The 25,333-nt window shown below is 45.3% G+C and overlaps 1 protein-coding gene across 1 annotated transcript; it reads right to left on the reverse strand.

Moving 5' to 3' along the window:
* Positions 1–7,352: 7,352 nt before the first annotated feature.
* NPBWR2 (neuropeptides B and W receptor 2) lies at positions 7,353–8,348 on the reverse strand. Its single transcript, XM_033962604.1, has one exon. It carries the CDS (start codon positions 8,346–8,348, stop codon positions 7,353–7,355), a length of 996 nt encoding a protein of 331 aa, XP_033818495.1.
* Between the last annotated feature and the right edge of the window lie 16,985 nt (positions 8,349–25,333).

A 25,333-nucleotide genomic window follows, 5' to 3' on the forward strand; every position in this document is an offset into this window, starting at 1 on the left:
ACAGCAATGTTAGCACACCAGCTGTGTTCTCTCTACTAGATAGGCCAAGGTTGCACACACCACATCCCCTCAAACTTTACCGGATGCATCTGTAAATATTTGCAAATCCACATTGGAGACTAATGGCTTCTGTCATATAAAAAAAAAAAACATTGAAGGAGCCTAAAAACATATGCCAAAGCTGTAAATCCTCCCTCACCGGCCAAGTTAGTTTAACTTTATATATGTAGAAAATACCCTCCTCATATGGATACCTCAAGCAGCAAAATTAAAATGACCCACTAAGGATTGAATCTCCTTCAGAGTCAACTTTTGCTTTCAGTATGGGGAATAGACTGCAACCTTCAATGCCTGCACCTTTGCAGCAGGAAGCCATGATTTCATCATCAAGGAATCTAATTCAATGCTCAATAAAGCGTTGTGGTACCAAGGCCTTCTGATTTTTCATGAGCTATGAGAATCCCAAATGCTATGCAGTAAAATGTGGATATCAGGCAGTCACACTGAGATGAACCTGCTGCACCCCCAAACAAAAAGTCATCCATATATTGAACCATCACATCCATTCCAAAGGCAAAAGCTTCAAAATAAGTTCATGCAAAATTTTATTAACATGTATATCAAAATGCTTTTAATCGTCTTATAATGTTAAAGTGTTTGTCAGTTTAGGAATTCATTTTTTTAAATCAAGTATTTGTTATTATTAACATGTTTTAAATTGTTCATGTATTTATTGTAAATCGCTTAGTAAACTATGGATAAGCGATCCATCAAATGAAAATAAACATAAACATGATATAGAACACCCCATTGGCATGTACTTATCAAAGTAGTACCAACCCTCAAACAAAAAACCCAATAGGTGGCATGAGCTAAAGTGCACAGGTAGCAGCCAAAAAGCTGTCTCAATGTCCACTTTGCCCATTAAAGCCCCAACATCCAGGTGGCACACCAAGCCACAGCTTCATCAAAGGATGCATGTTAGATTGTGCAGAACTATGGGTCAATAAAGGAATTCACACTGTGTTCAATTAGATATGACAAACTAAGAATGAGATGGAATGTGCCTGCTCCTTCTTTGGAATACCACACAATTGTCAAGAGCGGACTCCCGGAACAGCCTCACAATGCATCTCAGCTGAATCTCCTTCTCCAGTTTTGTTCATACCAACTGAGCATGTAACACCACCAAAGTCGCATTGCGAGGCTAATGCAACATAGGAGGTCCATTGTACGGAATAGGAAAACCCTCTGAAAATGTATTAGTATTATAGCTATAACTTTTAAGTTTTCATAAGAACATAAGAACTGCCATCTCCGGATCAGACCCATGGTCCATCGAGTCCGGCAATCCGCACATGCGGAGGCCCTGTCAGGAATATACCTGATGTAGTTTTAGTCACCCATAACCCTCTATGCCTTTCGTAAGGAGATGTGCATCTAATTTGCCTTTGAATCCTAGCACAGTGGATTCCTTAATAACCTCCTTTGGGAGAGCATTCCAGGCGTCCACCACTCGCTGCGTGAAGCAGAACTTCCTGACATTTGTCCGCAATGATACTTTGATAAGAAGAAATCGTATGCAAATAATCTAGCAGTAATTTATTAATCCTCCCCCCCCCCCCCGCTCTTTACAAAACCATAGTGTGGATTTTAGCACCGGCCACGACAGTAATAGCTCCAACGCTCATAGGAATTCTATGAGCATCAGAGCTGTTACTGCTACGGCCGGCACTAAAATCCACGCTACAGTTTTTTAAAAGGGGGGTAAATGAACTTCAATATCTACAATTTATTGTGGAAAATCACAGAAATTTAGCATAGTTTGCTAATAGCTAAACATGTAAACGTTGGTGTAGTCATCTACCAATGGCATTCCAAACATGAACATTTAACGTCCTCTTGAGATAGTCAAGACCAATGTTCCCTCTAAGGATCAAAAAAATTTTTTTGCAAGCAAAAGACAGTTGAAGTAAGCATAACTTTTCCATTACATTACCCTGATGGTATTATACACATTGTACATTACAAATTACCCCCCCCCCCCTTTTTTACAAAACCACGATAGCGGTTATTAGTGCAGGGAGCCACGTTGAATGCTTTGCGTTGCTCCCAACGCTCATAAAGTTCCTATGAGCGTCGGGAACAGCGTGGAGCATTCAGCGTGGTTCCCTGCACTAATAACTGTTATCGCGGTTTAGTAAAAGGGGGGGGGGGGTAAGAATTACAAATATAAATAAAACATGGAAAATAAGATGATTTTTTTATTGAAAGGACTGAAAATATTTTTCAGTTAGCTCTCAGAAGCCAACACCTCTTTCCCAGGTCAAGACGATAAGCTGTCCTGACCTGAGACAGGAGGTTTTGGTCTCTGACAGTTGGTCAAAAATGTATTAAAATTAGTTCAATGAAAATATTTCATCTTAATTCAATTTTCTATTTACTATGTTAAATTGCTGTTATTTTCCACAATAAAGTGCAGATATTGAAGTTTCATTTAATAAAATACTGCTAGATTTTTTTGCATAAAATGTCTTATTATCAATGTATCATTACCGAGTGTGAAAACATAAAAGTTATCACAGCTATAAAACCAAGACATTTCCTCCATTAAGCAAAAATAATAGCACATTTTAAGAAAAATGGAGCTTTATGTAATCAGTGGCTCTGAGCAACCCCAGGATTGGATTTAAATATTTGTGGTAATTATTTTCTGATCAAACACAAGTTCATGGGAAAAACTTCAATCCACACAGTTTTTCCGACTTTAGCTTTTTCTGGATAACCCTATCCCTGCGGCCTTAGGGCTGCTTTTACGAAGCCACGTTAGCGGTTTAACACACGTAATAGTGCACGTTAAACTGCCGGCCGTGCTAGCCGCTACCGCCTCTTCTTGAGCAGGCGGTAGTTTTTCGGCTAGTGCAGGGGTTAGCATGTGATAAAAAGTCACGTGCTATAAAGCCACTAACACGGCTTTGTAAAAGGAGCCCATAGTTTGAGGGATTGAAAATTAATGGACAAAGGATTCTTACCCGAAACATCCCCAGAAACCACCCTGCCACTCCAAAATACTTTTCCCCTCGCAAATGGGCCCCCTCCTTGACATTTGAAGGCCAGATGCACCCCAGTACACTGAATGCAACAATGGCAGAATTGACAGGAGGACTGACTACGGTATCCTGCATTGAACTGGAAACACATATTAGTTGTGATACATCCCCTAGAACTCAGCCCCCCAAAGGCTTCCCCAGTTCCAGAAGGTGCTGAAGTCTGTAATATTCTCTCCCCAAAGCCCAGGATCCAAAGGGGACACTGAAATGGGGACTTCTGTCCAAAAGGAACCCACACGCGCATGAGTCATTTCAGGCAGCTTCAAATCCACATTACGGATCCCCCCCCCCAACTATCAGATTTGTCCTGAGTCAAACGACTAAGGAAAATTAAGCCAAGATCAGCCATCAAAGGTTTTATATGCTCGCAAAAGAAGGTCTGAGTTGTGCAGTAACCAGAGGTATAGCCAGACATCCAGTTTTTGGCAGGCCTGAGACCAAAGTGGATAGACCTCTTTCTTCACCCCCCCCCCCCCCCAGCCTGTGCAGCAGCCTCTCTCTTTCCCTTCCTTCCCAGCTCATGCAGCCTTTCTCTTCCTACTTCCTCCTTCCCCAGATTGTGCAGGTCATTGGCAGTGGTTCCTACATGGTGTCAGTGGCTGACCTGGAAGCTTTCCCTCTTACGCAAAGCATGTCAGGGGGAAGGCTTCCAGGTCAGCCACTGGCAGCATGTTCAACCACTGCAGGCAGCCTGTAGTTGCTGGGTGGATGAGCTGGAGCCCAAACAGGGCAGGCTAAGTCTGCCCAGGTCCACTCCTGGCAGTAACCCTGGATATAAGATAGAACAAGCCTCTCCAAGCACACTAGCAAATAAATGAGAACCCATAAGCCAATTAACAATGTTTTTAGGAACGCTCCCCTTTATCTTTTTCCCATCCTTACCCTTCTCAACCTCCTGGTCCCTGGCCAATTATGCAAACATATCCATAAATTTACCTTTTAAAATGTTCTGTCTCCATTTTGGGAATATAAAGCAGTCAAGTGATGCAATGGCACACAGCATATGCCCCTTGTGAGACACTGCCGGATCCCCCCTATTTTCCTTACCTGCTGACCCAATACCTGTCTGCCCAAGACCTGGCCCAGGCTCCCCATCAGTAGAGGAGGAAGAGAAAGTCCCAGAGGAGTCCCAGAAATCAGCAAATCCCAACCATTCAATGGATCACTTAACATTTCCTTCCACTGTTGCTTCTCCACCTCCATCCTCTTCATATGGTGGATGTGTTTTAAAAAAATTTTTATCCCGCAAACTCTTCCTCAAACCTCCCACCATCAACTGATAACCCTGAGGCAGTCCCTCCAAACCCATGATATTCTCTCCCCCCCCCCCCTAATCATCTAATACATCACGCAAAGCATGAACCAACTCAACAGATGTCCAAGGTCTCACCGGGGAACCACTAGCAGGAATTACAGGAGCATGGTCCGGGCTACTTGGCATTGGTGTCTGACACAGCTGAACCCTGAACTGTGTCTCAGCAATAGGTGCAGCCACCTTGTGGCATGACTGACACTGGCCTACCCATTGCCACTCCATCCCGACTAGACCCTTGACCTCTTGAATCTGAGTCCAGGCTCTATGATCTTTTGCCTCCTTTACTTTGACTACCTGTCCTGGTTGGTCTCCTGGCATTTTCATATGCTCTCCCAGTCCCATCCCATCCCTGAGATTTCTGTGGAGCCATGACAGACTATCCGATTGCCAAATCCCCCCCACCCCACAGATACACTAAAACCACCACTGAGTCCCCCACAACTACTTTCCCCTTTCCATCAGCACAACTCCTCTGCCTTCCCACAATGCTCAGTGCTGAGCCTCCAAGCACAGACGGACTTCAGTGCTGCACAGACACCACCGCTGTCTCATTGCAACATGCAGCAATATTCTCTCCCTTATCTCCCCCTCCCCCCATTTGTGACAGACATTCCACGCTGAAAATTTTTTGCTGGTGCTGTCCAATACCTTGCTAATGCCAGCCACTCATAGTCATTTGCTCCTTTTAATTTCAGTCAACTGATACTGCAACCACCAAACAGCCGCCCAAGTCAGCTCCTTATCTGTGGCTCCCAGACAACCACACAAACCCACCAAAACTGCACCCAGGGACTCACCCGATATAGACAACCTCCTCAGCTGCCAAAAAAATGCTGACAGGTAGTTTTGGTGCAAATCCCCTGTAGCATAATAATTGCAACAATTCCTTGATATAATTCCCTTGCTTAACAAATAATAATAATAATTTATTTTTTTGTAGACCACAATACCAAAAGTTCGAAGCGGTTCACAACAAAAAAGATACATACAATCAATATATGTATCTTCCCTCACCTGTTCTCTCCCCTCAAAAATGAGCAAGCAAGAGCCAAATTTCCTTTCTTTCCTCTCCTCCTTCCTCATATAATTAACCAACCACATATAACCTATACCCAATCAAGCACAACTCTCCTTCCCTACTGTTACTAACCACCCAAGCCTACTCTGATACCCCTTCCTATGCCCTTTCATATTTTTCTTCAACCCCCCTCCCAGCCTTTACCCTTTCTTCCCCCTACACCCAACAACCTTAACAATTTTTCAGCCTTATCGGAGTGGCTTGTTAACCAATGTTAACAACCCCCCCCCTCAAATTTAATTGGGGGGGGGTGTCTAAAATCTCCCAGCTGTGGGACCTTTTCCCAAATCAATTCCAGGTCACTCACTGGCAGATGCTAAAGTCCTTCACTATGAATCTTTCTGGACTAAACTATAGTAATTTTTAAAAATAAACATTTGTTACAAGTACAAACTGGAACACAAGTTTTCTTCATAGCTGTGATATAGTTATGAATTACAAACCTGTAACATTCTACATCTTTGAGCAGCTTTCACATACTTTGTGTTTTACATACTTTGTTTCTCCAAATTTCTTTTCATGAACATAATCAACTCCGTTTCCTTAGTAATGGATATAACCCGTAGGTGATCCCAGAGTAATTCACTCTCTTTTCACCATTAGTGGCCACCAGAGAGGCACCCAATCAATCTGACCTATCATGTCATTATGTCTAAAGAAAGAGACACTTTCTTATTAGAAGAAAAAAAAATCATATCTCTACTTTGTTCTCTAATAATTCTACCCCGATGCACTTCTCAGTCTTTCCCATATCCACCAGTGATACAGCTCCTACTGGAAAAGGTTGAGCCAAATCCACATGAGAGTAGGAGGAGATTCATATCATCTACTTATATATAATTCCATCAGCTCTGCAGGCCAATAGTCCTGATTGCCTGTGGCTACAGAGATCTCTCCCTATGCCGTTCTGTACGCTAGCATTTTTTGGAAGCTTTCCAAAAAGTGTAAATATGTATAACACTGTGGGTATGTTTACCTTCTTACAACACTTTCACAAAATGACCCGGTGGTGACTGTTTCAAATATGAGCACAATGGATGTAGTAAAAATGCACATACTGATACAACAGAAGTACAACACAGTTTCCCCACTGCTCCAGAGCAGTAGCTCTTCCTTAACTGAACAGTAGGGGATGCAATAGGATTACTAATGGAGAAAGCATATGGGGTTTTTTTTTTCCCTTTAATAGACGATTTCACAGTGACAGTAGTTCCATGATGCAGGGAAGGGAATAGGACTTGTGTACTGCCTTTTTGCAGTTACACACACAAGGTGGTGGGCAATTGACTAGCCCAGGGTCACAGAGGACAGTGCTGGGATTTGATCACACAACCTCAGGGTGCTGAGGCAGCAGCTCTACCACTAGACCACTCCTCACCTCATTGCATTATTAGAACAGGACCATGGACAATGTTATATTACTTCCAATAACATTTTGAATTCTTAAAATTAGGTCTTAAAAGAAAATACATCTCATAGTATCCCTGTCAATTTTTTTAGTAATGATAAACCAGCATGTATGCCAAATGCTATCTTAGAACTGGAAAGCCAAGGAGTAAAGGGTGAGGTGCAGTGTCAAAGTTATGCATGTGAGGTCATTAGTTGAAGAGCAGGCTTATGAGTTGTGACACTTCCCATTAATGGTAAACTAGAGGTTCTGTAGGGGTTGGGAGAGCTCCTATTGAAAAAGGTTGAGCCAAATCCATATGAGAGTAGGAGGAGATTCATATCATCTGCTTACATATAATTTCATTAGCTCTGCAGGCCAATAAATAATTCCTGGTTTTTATTGCACATAGTCCTGATTGCCTCTGGCTACAGAGATCTCTCCATGATCAGTGCACTCTCTCTACGCAGTTCTGCACTCTAGCATTTTTCTGAAGCTTTTCCAAAAGCTGTCATCCAGAAAGGCATATAGGAAGGGATTCAAACAGGAGTTGGCATAACTTAAACTGGTAATGAAATAGGAGATGCCAATGACCAAAGCAGATTGCTGTAAGTCAGTGGTCAAGGCCACAATAGTTGCAAGATGGAATGGGGTCCAGCAGAAGAGACAGGCTGCCAAGACAATGAAAACCAGTATAGTCACCTTCTTTTTGGCTTTGTCTAGAGCCTTGGCATTGGAATTGAGCCTCATGTTCCTCAGCTTGTATAGCATGGCAGTGTACAGGATACAGATGATGGATACAGGAATGGCAAAACCCAGCATCAGGGTATAGATTCTACTGGCCTTGAACCACAACCTCTCAGGCTTTGGGAAGTTCAAGCCACAGCTTGTAATCTCCAGATTGTCTGAGTAGACATCAGCAAAGATGGTGAAGGGTAAGACGATAATGCTAACCAAGAACCAGACTAAGAAACTGATGATTTTGGCTGCTCGGTAAGTGCGATGTGGTGTCCTCTTGGATCTGACTGTGGCTAGGACCACCAAATACCTGTCTATACTCATCACTGTCAGGAAGAAGATACTAGAGAAGATGTTGTAGTGGTCAATGGATAGGATGACCTTGCATAGAATTTTTCCAAAAGGCCAATAGTGCAGCAGGTGCTCTGCAATGTTGATTGGTAGCACCAGAGTGGAAAGGTCATCTGCTATAGCCAGGTTAAGAATAAACATGTTGGTAACTGTCTTCATCTTAGGAGCTTTAATGATGACATAAATTACAGCTGTGTTGCCTGTCAACCCTATTGCACAGATTAGAGAATAAATAATAGGCAAGATAATGTAGAAATCAGGGGCCACTTCATGAAGAGTAATATTGAACCCTGAGCTGTTAGAAAAGCCATTACTGTCCTTCCTGGCTTCATGTCCATTTGGGGAACTTGATCCAGAAATGGTTTCCATTTCTACTATCGATGGTTATATTTTACTGTCTTTGTAGTCAGATTTTACTGTAGGTGAAAAATTCTCGGTTGAACAGGCTCCTGTGCCTGTCAGTGTGGAAATGTTCATCTTCAGGTTCACAGCACTTCATCCCAAAGTGCTGAAAAAGGTAATTGGCCTAACCCATGGTGCCCTGGAAAAGACAATGATATATTTGTATAAATCAACTTAAGTATCATTCCCTATGCCTGGAGGTCTGCCAGATAGCGCAAGGGGCTGGGATGACAGATGCTGAGCAGATTGGGGCTGGGGTAAGAGTTGATCTGCAGATTGAGGTTAGGGTAAGAAGAGTTGAGCAGGATGGAGCTGGGGCGATTGAAACTAAGCAAGTTTGGGGTCTGAGCAGGCTGGGAATGGGGTGACTGATACTGAGCAGGTTGGAGTTGAGGTAAGGTGTCTGTGCAGGTTGGAGCTGGGGTGACAAAATGAGCAGACTGAGGTTGGGGATAAGGTGAATGAGCAGGTTGGAGCTAGGGTCAGAGCAGGTTAGAGTTGGATGAGGGGACTTAACAGGCTGAGGTTGGGGTTGGAGTGAAGGGGCTGAGTAGGCTGAGATTGGTTGAGAAATAACGAGCAGGTTTGAACTCAGGGACACTGGGAAAGAGGAGGGGTCAGAGCAGGCTGAGGCTGAGGTGGGAGATGCTGAGTAGAATGGAGTTGGGGTGACTGAAACTGGGGCTGAAGTAACAGAAGCTTTGAAGCAGAAGATGGGATAAGAAGGGCTGAGTAGGTGGGGATGAGGTGAGAGGGGCTGAGAAAGATTTTGGCTTCTTCCTCAATCTGTCACACATTCCTGTTCCTCCTGGTGGCAGATTTACATGCAACCCCCAGCACTTCATTACACTCAAAGGTAAAATATCTTCAAAGCAAAGAACTTAGATATACTTTACTAAACACCTTGAGTCTATTTCCTGTGGTCACTGTATCCTGTCTGCCAAGCTGATTTAACCTCTCTCTTTTTAGTACCAGTTAAAATCTCTGCGAGAAACAGTATGAGTCGAGGAATGAAGTATCACTGTATAAGAAGACCCCATCACGCCTTAATTCTCCCTTTCTAATATTCTGCATTGTATAGACTCAGCTGACATATCTGGACTCCTGTGGCTCTCAACAGCAAAAGTTCCGCTATCTTAAAGTCTCCCCCCTACCCCTCCTCCTCCTCCTCACACATCAACTCTGACCATTCATTTGTCATTTAGAAGGATACAAAAAGATTTGCTTAAATGTTGTTGTTTTTTTATATAGTTGACAAAATTATACCGAATCTGAAATAGTATGAGATATTGTGAGTACCTGCAAACTGCGAACGTGTCCGCTGAAGAGAAAGGGGTATCTGGCTGGCTCTGTGAAGGAAGGGGGTCCTGTTCTGTTGTGTCTTCTGTTCAGCACCTGCTCTCCTCACACTGCAGCCCTGCCTCTACCAAGAGAGAGGGGGAGTGTGCAGAATCTGAGCTGACGTTGCAGCCCCTGGCACATTATCACTTTGGGCTCTACAGTTTAGCTTCTGTGAAACTCAGAGAAAAGGGCTGTAGCGATCCGAAGACAGACGTGGCCTTCAGACCAACACAGGGAGGAGGGAGAGCCATTTTTCTTTCCAGAGTAAGAAGTAGGGTTCGGGGGGGGAGGGGGGTTTGTTTCCACCTGTTTCTGATACTACCATTAATTACTGTCAAAAATGTTGACTGCAAAACAGCTGCCAGTTAAAACCAGTTGCAGCTTTCTGGTATTAATCTGCATTTCCTACTGGGGGTCTTGGTGGCAACAATGGGCCTTACCCCTTGCCTGAATTTCAATGATTTTATAACCTTATTTATAAGTAAATAAATTTTAATTTGACTCTGCGGATAAGATTAATAAATTTTCATTGGTGTCTGTGTACAATTTTATATTCATCAAATTAATTCATTTTACACTTTTATATATGAAACATTATTTTAATACACTTTGTTACTCACTTTTGTTTTCTTACTTAATGTTTGCATTTTATTGACTAATAAATTTAACATTATTTTTGCATTCTTTATGATTTTGAGGAATTGAAGAGCCTGAGAGCTGTCTTGATGGGCAATGTTAACTGGGGATGGACAGCAAGCAGGGTGCAACTGAGGGGTGATGGGTGGCCAAAGATCCTAGAATTGAGGTGGGGAGGGATAGTGAGGAGCGGCCAACTCTAGAAGAAGTGTTGTTTGAATTAGCACTTCCCATCCAAGACCATGATTGGAGCAGGCAAACTTTGGCAGCCTGTATGAATAGATCAGCCATACATCAGGTCTCTGATGCAGTGGTGGCAACTGATTCACAAGAAGTGGAAAATGTCACAGTGGCAGCTGCTGAGGGCACTACTTGTTCTGCAGAGGACAAGAGGAGTCTTACTGTAGCTGGTAATGCAGTAATTGGGGACCAGGGGTTGTCTTTCAGGAAGAAGATGATGAAGGGCAAGCATTCTTCTTCCTCTTCTAGTTCCTCCTCTTCTTCTTCCTCTAATTCCTCAAGATCCTCAGATGGTGGGGATGATGCTCTTAGAGGGGGGGTCACAGGGGGAAGGGGCGCAGACCAAAGGTGCACCTACCTTAGCTCATTTGCTTGAGCCATGGAAGCTGATGCCTCACGGGCAAAGGGTGTGTATCAATATATTTAAGTTAATGGAGGGAAGGGTCAGCAGGAAGGGCAGGAAAAGATCCAAGAAGGATAAGAAGTGTTGTGGTCATAAGGAGGTTTTGCGAAACATTGTTAATTAGGTTTGGGCATGTCTTTGCCTGGTGAATGAATGGGATTGGCACAAACTAGATCAATATAGTGGGTCGGTAGCTTACATGAAATCAGTACTAGATGCCTATCAGTGCTTTGGAAGTTTGGCATGGCTCAACTACAGCAAAGCATTCAGGGACAAGATGGAGAAAAGCCAGCACATTTCCTGGAGTACTCATATGGCACCTAAACCGACCACAGCAATGCAGAGCCGGAGTGGGCATGGCAGTATGCCGTTCTTTTGACTGGCAGCAAGTTCAGGACTTGGCAAATCTAGGCACCAAGTTCAGGATTTGGCAAATCTAGGCATCTTTTGGAGGTTTAATAAAATGTCCTGTCTCTTCCAAGACTTTAAATTTTGCCATGCATGCTCTCTGTTCAGGCAGAGCCATGCCACCCCCAAGTGCACCCAAAAGTCAGAAGAGTCAGTCCCCTTTGTGAAATAGTCAGCGCAGGGCCAGGGTATATATCCTAGTCTGCACTGAAGCAATGTGCTTGTGGTTAGGTTTCTATAATGATAGAGTTCTGGCCATGACTTTAGAGGAGGGTGTTAGTGAGGTGATGATGGGTCAGGCCCTAGCTGACAGGGCGGGGCTGGAGAAATGAAAATGTATTGCTTATTAATATTGTTAATTCATGTAGCACATTAAAAAGAATGGTTTAAAATGTTAATGATTTCTTGGTTTGTAAGAAACAAAAATGCAGCTTGTTTTTTCCTTCCAATTCTGTGTCCACTGTTCTTTTATATTGCACTTTAATTGTCATTAATATGTTTGTTCTGAGTGATGTAGTAGCCGTGGCACCTCCCCTGCACCTTCATCTCTGTACCCCTGCTTCTTACACTTCCCCCACTCCATGCCCCCACGCTACACTCGCGGTCTCCCTGCCCCTCTAAATCTTCACCAGCGCGAGTGGCTTTTCTCCATCATGCTCCTCACACCAGCGTTGGATTTCCCTCTGATGCCACTTCCTAGCCCTATGACCCTAAAGTGATTCAGACGGGAAACAAGCCTGGCATGAGCAACAGGCAGGTGAAGTTGTGCTACCGAAGATCTATACAGGTACGGGGTGGGAGGAGGGATGGCGCGAGCGTAGTGTGGTGCGGCATGGCGGGGCAGAGAGGTACCGGCATCCCCACTGACACAGCGCCCAGGGCAGTCCATACCCCCTTACTATGTCACTGGGTAGTAGTGAATATGTAGGAAAGTTAGTAGGGCTGGGGTAAAGAAAAAGGGAAAAGGGTAGTTGGGTTATCCAGATCCCTGAGTTAAATGATGTTTCTAATTCACCCTTTTAGGGCTTTCCCACATTGGTGTGTGCACCTTCAGTGCTTTGCAGGAAAGTCAGTGGGAACCTGATTTAATAGGTGAAGAGCTGGGTCTGAATCTCTGCACCCCTCAGGAGTGGTCAAACCTTTCTCAGCTTGGGATCCACTCAGAATAAATGTGTTCTTATATAGGAAGGGAATGGTGAGCTAAGGTGAGAGAGCCAACAGCAGTATAATACTTAGGATGCTTTTAGTGGAAACTGGAATAAGACGATTGTGTTTTGATATAGATCTGAAGGTGTGACATGCAGTGGAATCCGAAAAGTATTTGGGGTTGGATTAACCAGACATGAAGGAAGAAAGTAGTGTGCTGTTTCTTGGCAAACGTTAATATTTTATAGGGACCTAGATGTTTTAACTTTTATTGTTTTTTCAGTCTTGTTGTAGTGAGAAATGGGAACATAAACTATGATCTTTTGGATGGACATCTCCTTTCTCAGCCTTTGGATAGGACAGATGCATCATTGAACTTATATTGATTACAACCATTGTCCTGCAGAGAAAAGCATGTGATGAATAGCTTATGTAAGGCAGACTGCTCCCAAAAGAGGCTGGATTGACTAGAAACTGATACTAATCCACAGAAAAAGTAGATCTGCGATTTATTGAAGCTGCCTTTGTCTGCATGTACTTTCATATCTTCTTCATGGGAACTCATTTTGAATGCTGTGTGATGCTTTGGTTCCAGCCTACATATGTCCAGTCTCATAAAAGTATTGGAAACAGAGATAATTTGAATGGATCACACACGGTACCGTGTCAGCGTTTTCCTTCTTCCTGCTTTGTTCGCTCTGTAAGAGTCTTAAAAACAACAGTCATAAAAATAATCTGCAGCCAAGACTTCGCCACATCTATCCCTAATGGGCGGTGCCATGGCAACAGGTGCTTTTCAGAGGGCGGAATATCAGAGTTGGGACCAGCAACGCCATGAGCAGAGTGGAACAAAGTGTGCTGCTCTTCTGTTTGCATTCCTCCTGATTCTGATGTGTGACTGCTCACAGAGAGGAGTTAAGTACTAACCACCCAGATAGACATGCAATTAAATTAACTGTGGCTAGCAGTTCTCTGACACTGAACAAACAAGCAGCGACCTTGCAGAAGGAGCTGGGTAAAATCCATATGCCAGTAGTTAGGTCTGGATAAATAAGAATTATTTTTACAAAAACTGATGAGAAGAATTTGAAAAAGAAGGGGATAGATGGGTAATGGATTTGGCTGAAGTGTGATGTTCTAATGGTAGCACTCTGGTTTTCCCACATGGGCGGTATTGCTATGTGCCTGAACTCTATGATGAACTCACTATACTTCTATGAGGGGTAATTTTATATAGATCATATAATGTTAGACACCGGGTTGATGTGACTAAGGGGCTGATTCTATAAAGTGCACCTAAAGTTAGGTGCTTCTTTAGACACCTAACTTAACCCCCCCCCTTAATAAAACTGCACTGACGTTTTTAGCGCTGGTCGTGGCGATAACAGCTCCAACGCTCATAGACTTCCTATGAGCATCAGAGCTGTTACCGCCGTGGCCGGTGCTAAAAAAATGCGCTATGGTTTTGTAAAAGTGTGTCTGTGTGGGGGATTAATTGTCAAAATACCCTTAATAGCCTCAATAATTGGAAAAAAAAATTAATTGGGAAATAGACACCTATCCGATTCTAGAAAAGATAGGTGCCTAACTGGGAGTTTCTATGGGTGGAGCGTGACAAAGGCGCTGATAAGTGTGATGCTCCAAAAACTTAGTGCCTGAAATGTAGGCCTTTGAAACCCCCACCTACATTTCAGGCGCCTTTTACATAGGTACTGTTAGCCGCGATTCTGTAAACAGCACTTAAGTGTGTTTGACATGTGGCCAGCACCATTTTTCCAGGCACCATTTACAGAATCAACAAATGCTATCACAGTAGCTGTACATGCTGACTCTGCCCCATTAAATCATGTTTGTCTATGTGTTCCACAATTTTATTTTTTATAATTGTTTCCACTATTTTGCCTGACACTGAAGTTAGGCATACTGGTCTGTAATTTCCCGGATCTCCCCTGGAACCCTTTTAAAAAATCGGTGTAACATTGGCCACCCTCCAATCTTCAGGTACTACAGACAATTTCAGTGACAGGTTACAAATCACAATTTCATGTTGAATTCTTTTAGTATCCTGGCATGTATACCATTCGGTCCAGGTGATTTATCACTCTTTAACATGTCAATTTGGCTTAGTACGTCTTCCAGGTTCATTGAGATTTCTTTCAATTCCTCCTTTTCAGTTCCTGTACCTTTTCAGTTCATCACCCTTGAAAACCATTTCTGGTTTAGGTAGAGCTCTTCCATCTTAAGAACATAAGAACATAAGAACATAAGCAGTGCCTCCGCCGGGTCAGACCACAGGTCCATCCTGCCCAGCAGTCCGCTCCCGCGGCGGCCCAAACAGTTCATGACCTGTCTAAATCACCAGAAGGGGCCCCCATGCCTCCTTGGTTTCCTAATTGAGTCCTATCTTCCTATCAAAGTCCTAGCCCTCCGGTCTTGCCTGCACGACCTGGTTGGGTTTCTGCATTTATTTTCTGGTTAGCTTTCTCAGTATCCCACGATCCCCTTATCCCTCAGGAATCCATCCAGTCTCTGTTTGAATCCCTGTACCGTACTCTGCTTGATCACTTCCTCCGGTAGCGCATTCCAAGTGTCCACGACCCTCTGGGTGAAAAAAAACTTCCTTGCATTCGTTTTGAACCTATCTCCCTTCAGTTTCTCCGAATGCCCCCTCGTACCTGTTGTCCCCTTCAGCCTGAAGAATCTGTCCCTATCCACCCTCTCTATGCCCCTCATGATTTTGAAGGTCTCTATCATATCACCCCTGAGCCTCCTTTTTTCCAGAGAGAAGAGCCCCAGCCTATCCAACCTCTCAGCATATGGGTAGTGTTCCAGCCCTCTTACCAGTTTTGTTGCTCTCCTTTGGACTCTCTCAAGTACCTCCATGTCCTTCTTGAGGTACGGCGACCAATATTGAACGCAGTATTCCAGATGCGGACGCACCATTGCTCGATACAGTGGCATGATGACTTCCCGCGTCCTTGTAGTTATGCCCCTCTTTATGATGCCCAGCATCCTGTTGGCTTTTTTTTTTTTTTTTTTTTTTGAGGCCGCTGCGCACTGTGCAGATGGCTTCAGTGATGCATCCACCAGCACACCCAAGTCTCTCTCAAGATTGCTTTCTCCCAACAATGCCCCCCCCAGTTTGTAGTTGAACAACGGGTTCTTTTTCCCTATATGCATAACCTTGCATTTTTCCACATTAAAGCGCATTTGCCATTTGTTTGCCCAGTCTTCCAGCTTGTCTATGTCCCTTTGCAGGTCCTCACACTCCTCCCTGGAGCTAACTCTGCCGCACAGTTTGGTATCATCTGCAAATTTTATAACCTCGCACTTTGCCTCCTTTTCCAGGTCATTGATAAATATGTTGAAGAGTAACGGCCCCAGCACTGATCCCTGTGGCACACCGCTCGTGACTCCCCGCCAGTCAGAATATTGGCCCTTTACTCCGACCCTCTGCAGTCTACCCGACAACCAGTGTTCGATCCATCTGTGCACATCCCCTCCCACCCCGTGGTTCCACAGTTTCCTAAGCAGCCTTTCATGTGGTACCTTATCAAAAGCCTTTTGAAAATCGAGGTAAATGATGTCGATGGGTTCTCCATTGTCCACCTGACTGCTTATTCCCTCAAAGAAGTACAGAAGGTTCGTTAGGCACGATCTTCCCTTACAGAATCCGTGCTGGCTTGTTCTCAGTAGGCCATTTCTCTCAATGTGCTCGCAGATGCTGTCCTTTATCATAGCTTCCACCATCTTCCCTATAATTGAAGTCAGGCTCACCGGCCTGTAGTTCCCGGGGTCACCCCTCGATCCCTTCTTGAAGATAGGTGTGACATTCGCCAATTTCCAGTCCTCTGGTACCTCTCCAGTTTTCAAGGATAGGTTACAAACATGTTGGATTGTGCCCGCTATTTCTTGTCTTAGTTCCTTCAGAACCCTTGGGTGGATCCCGTCCGGACCCGGTGATTTGCCGCATTTTAACCTGTCTATCTGTTTGAGGACATCTTCCTTACTTACCTCTATGTGCTCCAATTTTTCAGCCTGTTCCCCACGCATGTGCTCCTCTGAGTCCGGTATATTAGATGTGTCTTCTCTCGTGAAAACTGACGAGAAGAACGTGTTCAACCTCTCAGCTACCTCTTTATTCTCCTTAATCACTCCCTTCCTATCCCCATCGTCCAACGGCCCCACCTCCTCTCTCGCTGGTCGTTTCCCCTTTACGTAACTGAAGAATGCCTTGAAGTTTCTTGCTTCCCTGGCCAGCCCCTCTTCGTATTTCCTTTTTGCTTTTCTAACCTCTCGGTGGCATTCTTTTTGGCATTTCCTGTGCGCCAGGTGATTTTCCTCCGTTGGATCCTTTTTCCATCTCCGGAAAGATACTTTTTTGTCATTTATTGCCTTCTTTACTTCTGCTGAGATCCAAATCGGGTCCTTTGACCGCTTGTTTTTGCAGCCTTTCCTGAAACTGGGGACGTACGTTTTTTGTGCTTCCTGCAGGGTGTCCCTGAATAGGGTCCAGGCGCTTTCCACAGTCTCCATCCTAAAGATGTTTCTGAGCTTCCTCCCCACCATTTCCCTCATAGCAACATAGTTCCCTTTCTTGAAGTTGAGCGCAGTTGTTGCGGTTCTCCTTACTATGGGTGTCCCCCTTTCTAATGTGAATCTGATCGCATTGTGGTCGCTGTTGCCTAGTGGTCCTCCCACTTCTACCCCTCTTGCAGGCCCCCCTAATCCGTTCAGGATGAGGTCAAGGGTAGCATTCCCCCGCGTCGGTTCCCTGACCAGTTGCTCCATGAAGCAGTCCCTCACAGCTTCTACAAATCCTGTTTCCCTAGTGCAGTTGGAGTGACCTGTACTCCAGTCTATCCCTGGGTAGTTGAAGTCCCCCATCACTGTTACACTTCCAGTCCTGCACTCCTGTCTCAGTTCCGCTTCCAGGTCGTGTCCGAGTCCTTCTGGCGTGCCAGGTGGGCGATAGTACAGCCCCAGTTTTATGCCTGCACCCTTGTTTCCCGGCAATTTGACCCATAGCGATTCCAGCCCCTCTGCCTTCGTTGCCATATCCATCCCAACCGAGTAGGTAGAGTCCTTTATATATAGTGCTATGCCTCCCCCCTTCTTGTGGGTCCTGTCTCTCCTGTAGAGCTTGTACCCCGGCAGCGCCACATCCCATTGATTCTCCTCTGTCCACCATGTTTCTGTAATTCCAATTATATCCAGGTCTTCCCCCTTGGCCACGACCTCTAGTTCATCCATCTTGGTCATGAGGCTTCTTGCATTTGCGTATAAGCACCGCAGGTCCCGTTGTTTTTCCTCCACCTCTGCATTCACCTGGGCCGCCTCTCCTGTTCCCTGTACTTCTGTTTTGCCCTTTGCCTTTACCCTCATAGCTTTCAGCTTCCCCACGTTTCTGCCACCCCACTTCCCCGCTTTTCCTCTGGGTTTTCTTGCCCCCTCCTGGGCCCCGGCCTCTGTCTGATTCCCCTCGCCTTCTGCAGCCCCCAAAATGCCCTCAGCTTCCGTCCTCTTACCACCCAGTCCCCCTGTGTCTCCATGCCCATTAGTCTCCATCCAGCAAGCTCCCTTTACCTGTTGTTTCCCTCGCTGTCTGATCCTGAGATCCACTGGTCTCTCTACTTCCTCCGTGCAGTCAGCCCTTTCAGCATCTGTTCTGGATACTGTTGTCCGAAGCGTCAACATCAGATCAGCTGTCGGCTTTCCCCCTCTCCTCAGTTTAAAGCCCTCTCGATCTCCTTCCTCACATTGGTAGCCAGTAGTCTAGTTCCCTCTGTGCTCAGGTGCAGGCCGTCCCGCCGGTAGAGCTTACTCTTTCCCCAGAAGGACGTCCAGTTCCTTACAAAGTGGAAGCCCTCCTCCTGGCACCATCTCCTCAACCATGCATTCACAGCCTGGAGGTCTGCCTGCCTTTTTGCATCTGCTCTCGGCACAGGCAGGATCTCCGAGAATGCTATCCTCCGGCTACTCCGCTTCAGTTTTCGTCCCAGGACCCTGAACTGGTCAGTCAGCGTGGCCATGCTGAAGTTTCTCCGGCTCACATCATTTGTTCCGACGTGGATTATCACCGCAGTCTCCTCTGTCTCTGCTCCGTCCAGGATCCCCTCGATCCTATCAGTGACGTCACGTGTCTTGGCCCCTGGGAGACAAGTCACTAGCCGATCCTCCCTTCCTCCAGCAACGTGACTATCTACCTCTCTCAAGATCGAGTCTCCCACCACAATAGCAGACTTCCCTTTCCTCAGCAACCTCCTCTGTCTCAGGTCCGTGTCCTCGGTGTAGTGAGGTGTCTCACCCTCGGGTTCTCGGTGAGTCACGGTCTCCTCTTCTTGTGTGGTTCCTCCGCTAGGTCCTTCCCCGGTGTCGCATTGTGGAACCTGGGTCTCTTCTGCCGACATCCGTCTGTGCAGTCTCTGGTCCTGTCCTTCCGCCTTCCTATAGGCCTCCTCGATGAATCTCTCAAGGTCCTTCACCTGGTCCACAATGAGGCCTGCTCCATCTGTGTCCTTGGTTGACCAGCTCGTCTCCTCTATGTTGCGCAGTCCCTCCAGTCCCTCCAGTTCCTGGACCTTGACCCTCAGTCTGCCGACCTCCATCCTCAGGCTTTCCAGTTCTTGACACCGACCGCATATGTATGCCCGCCTCCCGGAGGGGAGGTAGTCATACATATGGCACTCAACGCAGTAAACTGGGTAGCTCTGCTGGGTTCCTGTAGCCTCCATTTCTTTCTCCTTGCTCCTACGGTCCCTCGGTGGTTGAGAGTGGCTTTTGGCGTGCAGCTAGCTGAAAGAGTAGAGAGAGAGAGAAGAGTGAGAAGCTGCAAGGGTAGAGAGAGAGAAGAATGAGAAGCCGAAAGGGTAGAGAAGGAAGAAAGTTGAGAGAAAAAATAGAATTTTTTTTTTTTTTTTATATTTGGGTTAAAGTTAGGTTTGCTGCTGGGCTGCCTGGGCTCCTTCTCAAGGCTCCTTCGCGAAGGCGCTCTCGCTAAGGCGAGCGCCTTTACCGCTCGCCTTCGCTGGGCGCCGTTGGCTCCCTTCCTCTTCTAGTGGAGCCCGGGCCGATTCAACCTGTGACGCGCAGGGTGGGCGGAGCTAACTCTCGCCGCGACCCCGATCTGCCTGCCTCCCCAGTCCTCCTCTCTTCAGCGTCCCCGGCTCCCCTCTGTGCCTGGAAACCTGAAAAAAAGCCACAAAACAACTACAACAGCTCACAGAAGCGCCGCTGCAGGTCTCCTCGTGTCCCGGCTCCCTTCCTCTTCTAGTGGAGCCCGGGTCGATTCAACCTGTGACGCGCGGGGTGGGCGGAGCTAACTCTCGCCGCGACCCCGATCTGCCTGCCTCCCCAGTCCTCCTCTCTTCAGCGTCCCCGGCTCCCCTCTGTGCCTGGAAACCTGAAAAAAAGCCACAAAACAACTACAACAGCTCACAGAAGCGCCGCTGCAGGTCTCCTCGTGTCCTGGCTCCCTTCCTCTTCTAGTGGAGCCCGGGCCGATTCAACCTGTGACGCGCGGGGTGGGCGGAGCTAACTCTCGCCGCGACCCCGATCTGCCTGCCTCCCCAGTCCTCCTCTCTTCAGCGTCCCCGGCTCCCCTCTGTGCCTGGAAACCTGAAAAAAAGCCACAAAACAACTACAACAGCTCACAGAAGCGCCGCTGCAGGTCTCCTCGTGTCCCGGCTCCCTTCCTCTTCCTTTTCTAAAGACTGAAGCAAAGAATTCATTCAGTCTCTCCACTATGGCCTTTTCCTATCTGAGCACCACGCCTGTCCAGCCCTCATATTCATGAGAGCAGAGTGTTTAAATTATGTAAAACAATGTGCATTGCTATGAGTTTAGTAAGCTGGAGTCTCTCTATTCCCAGTTTGCATTGCGGTGGGCTGGTGCCCTCCTTTCTTCTACCTAGGCTGAGAGAACGCTCCATCTTAGTGACACATGCTGTGGAGAAGGTATAGAGAGGGCATTGTTTCTAGCCTCCTAATTTTGTATTTTGCCAGTCTCTTAGCTGTGAGTCTGTTAGGTGAATTCAGCTTAGTGAGAGAAGCTGTAAGAAAATATTGCCACTTCACTGAAAGGATCTGTGAAAATTAATTCCCACCATGCCCTGAACTCAGGAGAGCTGTTTGAGTGTGACTTCTGTGAAAGAGAAATCCTAGAGATCATCTAATGTACATCTGTTTTATTTCTTTAAGAAATCTGCTTAAGAAATCACAGAATTCAATCTGATGATATTTATAGGCTACAAGTTCCAAGTGTTTTAGCTGATTGACAATCACTCAGGACCAGTTAGAGGTCTTTAATAATGCTCCTTTTGTTCCCTGATCTTCCAACAATCCCACAAATACCCACACAGGTTTTTGCTTCTGATGTAACTAAAAAAATTGTTACTATGAGTTTTTGCCTCTTTGTCAAGTTTCTCTTCATATTCTTTTTTAGCTATCTTTATCAGTGCTTTGCATCTAACTTGCCAGTATTTGTCTCTTCTTATTTTTTCATTAGGATCTTTTTCCCATTCTTTAAAGGATATATTTTTGGCTCTAATAGCTTCTTTCACTTTATCTTTTAACCATGCCGGCTCTTGTTTTCTTTCCACCTTTGTTAATACGTGGAATACATCTAGTCTGGGCTTCCATGATAGTATTTTTAAATAACATCCACTCCTAGTTTACAGTCCTAACCTTTGCCACTGATCCTTTTAGCTTCTTTTTAACCATTTTCCTCATTTTATCAGTCACTTTTTTGAAAATAAATGCCGTTACAGTATATTTCTTTACCGACGTCACTCAAGATACCAGCTAAAATTTGATCATGTTAAGATCAGTGTTTCCCAACAGACCAACACAGTTACTTCCCTTACTATGTCCTGCATTCCACTAAAGACCAAATCTAAAATAACCCCCCCCCCCCCCCTTGTTGGTTTCTGGACCAGTTGTTCCAAGAAACAGTCATTTATGACGTCTAGGAACTTTACCTCCCTAGCACTCCCTGATGTAACATTTATCCAGTCAATGTTGGGGTACTTGAAACACAAAAACTCTATAATTTATCTATATTCAATCCAGGAGATTAGTGAAAAACCATGTGAATGCTCTAAACCAGGGGTGTCCAACCTGCGGCCCAAGGGCCGCATGTGGCCCCATGAAGTATTTTGTGCTGCTCCGGTCGAGGGTTTTCCTCTGCTGCCTCCGGGTGTGCAGCCCCAGAAACATTTTTTTCGGCCAATGAAAGCCCAGTGAAGCCAAAAGGTTGGACACCCCTGCTCTAAACTATACTACTAGGCAGCTTTCTTGGAGACTCAAAAAAAAAAAAAAGGGAGAAAAAGGCCACAGTTAAGCTTTATATGGCCCCCCCAAAAAAACTCCCAGTTAGAAAACTCTTTAAACTGTACACACAGCAACACAGTTTCTAAGAAAGCTGCCTAGTAGTATAGTTTAGAGCAGTGTTCTTCAACCTTTTGACACCTATGGACCGGCGGAAATAAAATAATTATTTTGTGGACTGGCTCCAGTCTGCGGACCGGCAGTTGAAGAACACTGGATAAGTTGTGCCCATCTCCACCCAATCTCTGCCTCAGACACCGCCTCCATAATAGTACTAATTGTAACACCACTTTTTCCATTCATTTTTTATATATATATACACACACAATGTAATCGTATTAACAACACATAATGGTTAACCACAAAATTAAAATACACAAAGCACACTGTATGCTTTTCAACATTCATTCCCACCAGAAAACAAATAACCCCATGCAAATGCAGGTCCAAAAACTAAAAGTACTAATATTTATAAACAAACCCTAAGATGCAAGACTCTGCAAGCAATACAACCCCAGAGGAAAAGAAACAAATGCATTTCTTCCTGAACAGACAGCAGATGTAAATTAATCACTAAATAAAAAAATAAAAGCATTCCCTCTACCGTTGTTGTCTCAATGTTAAAATGCCTCTGTATCGCTCCATGGTGCAAACTCACCTTGAGTATTGTGTTCAGTTCTGGTCACCTTATCTCAAAAAAGATTTTGCAGAACTAAAAAAGGTTCAAAGAAGAGTGACCAAGATGATAAGGGGTATGGAGTTCCTCTTGTATGAGGAAAGACTAAAGAGGTTAAGGCTCTTCAGCTTGGAAAAAAGAAGCCTGGGGGGAGATATGAATGAAATCCTGGCTTGATTTTTTACTCCATCAGAAATTACAAAGACTAGTGGGGGGACACTTGATGAAGTTACAGGGAAATACTTTTAAAACTAATAGGAGGAAATATTTTGTCACTCAGAGAATAGTTAAGCTCTGGAATGCATTGCTAGAAATTGTGGTAAGAGCGGTTAATGTAACTGGTTTTAAAAAAAAGGTTTGGACAAGTCTCTGGAGGAAAAGTCCATAGTCTGCTATTGAGACAGGCAGGGGGAAGCCACTGCTTGCTTTGGATTGGTAGCATGGAATGTTGCTACTATTTAGGTTTTTGCCAGGTACTTGTGAGCTGAATTGGCCACCATGAAAACCTGATACTGGGCTAGATGAACCATTGGTCTGACCCAGTAAGGTTATTCTTATGTTCTTATACGTTATGCTCACAAATAACTTTATTCCATAATTTGCATGTGCAATTTTGCATGCTAGTCCCAAATTTGGGCAAGCAACTTTCTAGAATTAGAAGGTATAAGGACAGTGCCCTTAACTGCAGCTGGACACCAGGATGAGAGAGTGCAGAGGGTAAGTTTGAATTTATAAATGACCACTGTGAATTCAGGCTTTCTGGATGGTTGCTTTAGCCCTTAATCTTGAAGCTTTGGAGTCTTGCTGATGATTTTGCTCTGCTACATTAGATCTTTTTAATGGTGAACATTCATGACAGATTTAGTGATGTGTGTACTTCCCAGTGCTAAATAAGAATGATGCCATGTAAAGCATGGTCTAAGTCACAAAAACCCACCTAAAGTCACCAGGTAAGCATTGCAAACACATAAAACATACCCCCCACACACTACCCCAGTGATTACTGACCCCCCCTAAAAATATTAAACACACTTTTAAAATTCAGCCTCCAGACCATCATCACCTGGCAGCCTGGCATAGGAAAGCCTAGTCGTCCAGCACATAGGCGGCTTATGCTGTCTTGAGGGTTGGTTAAGGACTCATGGAGAGGAGGACCCATGCCCATAAACCCCTGTAATCACTGCATTGATACTTAACCATGTGCACTGCCCTATACACCCCCCAAAATCCTTTTTTACTGGCATATAAGTGGCTCCTGCAGCCATAAGGGCTATTAGGGTGGTAGATAAGTAGGTCTAGGGCAGGGGTGCCCAACACGTCGATCGCGATCGACCAGTAGCTCAGGAAGGCAACGCAAGTCGATCGCAGAGCCCATCCCGGGCTCCATGATAGACTCGTATTGCCGTCCTGATCTACCAGGCCGATCAGCCTTCCTCTCCAGTGTTCTCTCTAGGGCCTTTTAGCTGGGCGGTCCGCCCAACTGTCATCTGCTGCTGCCGCCGCTGCTGAACATTTAAAAAAAACAAAAAAAACGGCTTGGAGATTTAAGCCCATAGCGAACTTATGCTCCGTGGCTCTAACGTGTGCGTGCCGGCTTCCCTTCTCTTCCCTCCGAAACCGGAAGTTATGTCCGGTGGGGGGAGAGAAGGGAAGCCGGCACGCACATGTTGAGAGCCCTGAAGCAAGCGTTCGCTATGGGCTAAGGCGGGAGACAGGTTAGTGAAGCACTTGCTCTTCTTGCTGCCGGGTCCTGCCTACTTTCTGTTTCCGCAAGGCAGGACCCGGCAGCATTTCCCCCAATAGGTCGATCGCGATCTTGGGGCCAATCAGCCTTCATCTCCCCGATGGCAGAATTGACGTCTGGGAGAGGAATGCTGGTCGGCCGAAGCAGGGAGAGCTTGGGGCGACGTCGGCTTTTGGGCCTGTTATTGGTGGCGGTTTGGGGCCTGTTATTGGTGGCGGTTTGGGTCCTGGTCCCCGATGGCAGTGGCTTTGGGGAGGGCAGGTAGACAGAAGGAAAGAAGAGAAATGGAAAAAAAAGAAAGGGAGGCAGAGAGAAAGAAAGGGCAGGGAGAGAGGAAGGAAAAGTTGGGGGAGGGAGCGAGGTCTGGAGGAGAGGAAGCATACAGGCTAAAAGAAGGGAAGAAAGATTGGATGCACAGTCAGAAGAAGAAAGTGCAACCAGAGACTCATGAAATCACCAGACAAGGTAGGAAAAATGATTTTATTTTAAATTTAGTGATCAAAATGTGTCTGAATTTATATCTGCTGTCTATATTTTACACTAAGGTCCCCTTTTACTAAACCGCAATAGAGTTTTTTAGCGCAGGGAGCCTCTGAGCGTCGAGAGCAGCGCTGGGCATTCAGCGCAGCTCCCTGCGCTCTAAAAACTGCTATCATGGTTTAGTAAAAAGGGAGGGGGGTATATTTGTCTATTTTTGTATGATTGTTACTGAGGTGATAGTGCATAGAGTCATCTGCTTTGACCTCTTTGAAAAACCCTGGAATAGGAATGATAATTAACATCTTCTATGCGTACAGTGTGCGTTGTGTTTTTTTAAAATTTTATTGTTGGTAGATCATTTTGACTTGATCATTTTAAAAGTAGCTCGCAAGCCCAAAAAGTTTGGGCACCCCTGCTTTAGAGACCAGTAGAGCATTCTGGGATCTGCAGTCCTATTTCTCCCACAGAATTCCAAATTTCAAAGGCTCAGTTTAAAAATCTCCCTGCTCTTCCCTTTCACAGTATTGGCTTAAATTTTTAAAAAGACCAGAG

Source organism: Geotrypetes seraphini, chromosome 11, assembly GCF_902459505.1.
Source record: "Geotrypetes seraphini chromosome 11, aGeoSer1.1, whole genome shotgun sequence".
NCBI classification, from domain to species: Eukaryota; Metazoa; Chordata; class Amphibia; order Gymnophiona; family Dermophiidae; genus Geotrypetes; species Geotrypetes seraphini.

Coding starts and splice junctions, on each gene's coding strand:
- NPBWR2 (XM_033962604.1), bottom strand. CDS start 8,348: ATGGAAACCATTTCTGGATCAAGTTCCCCAAATGGACATGAAGCCAGG.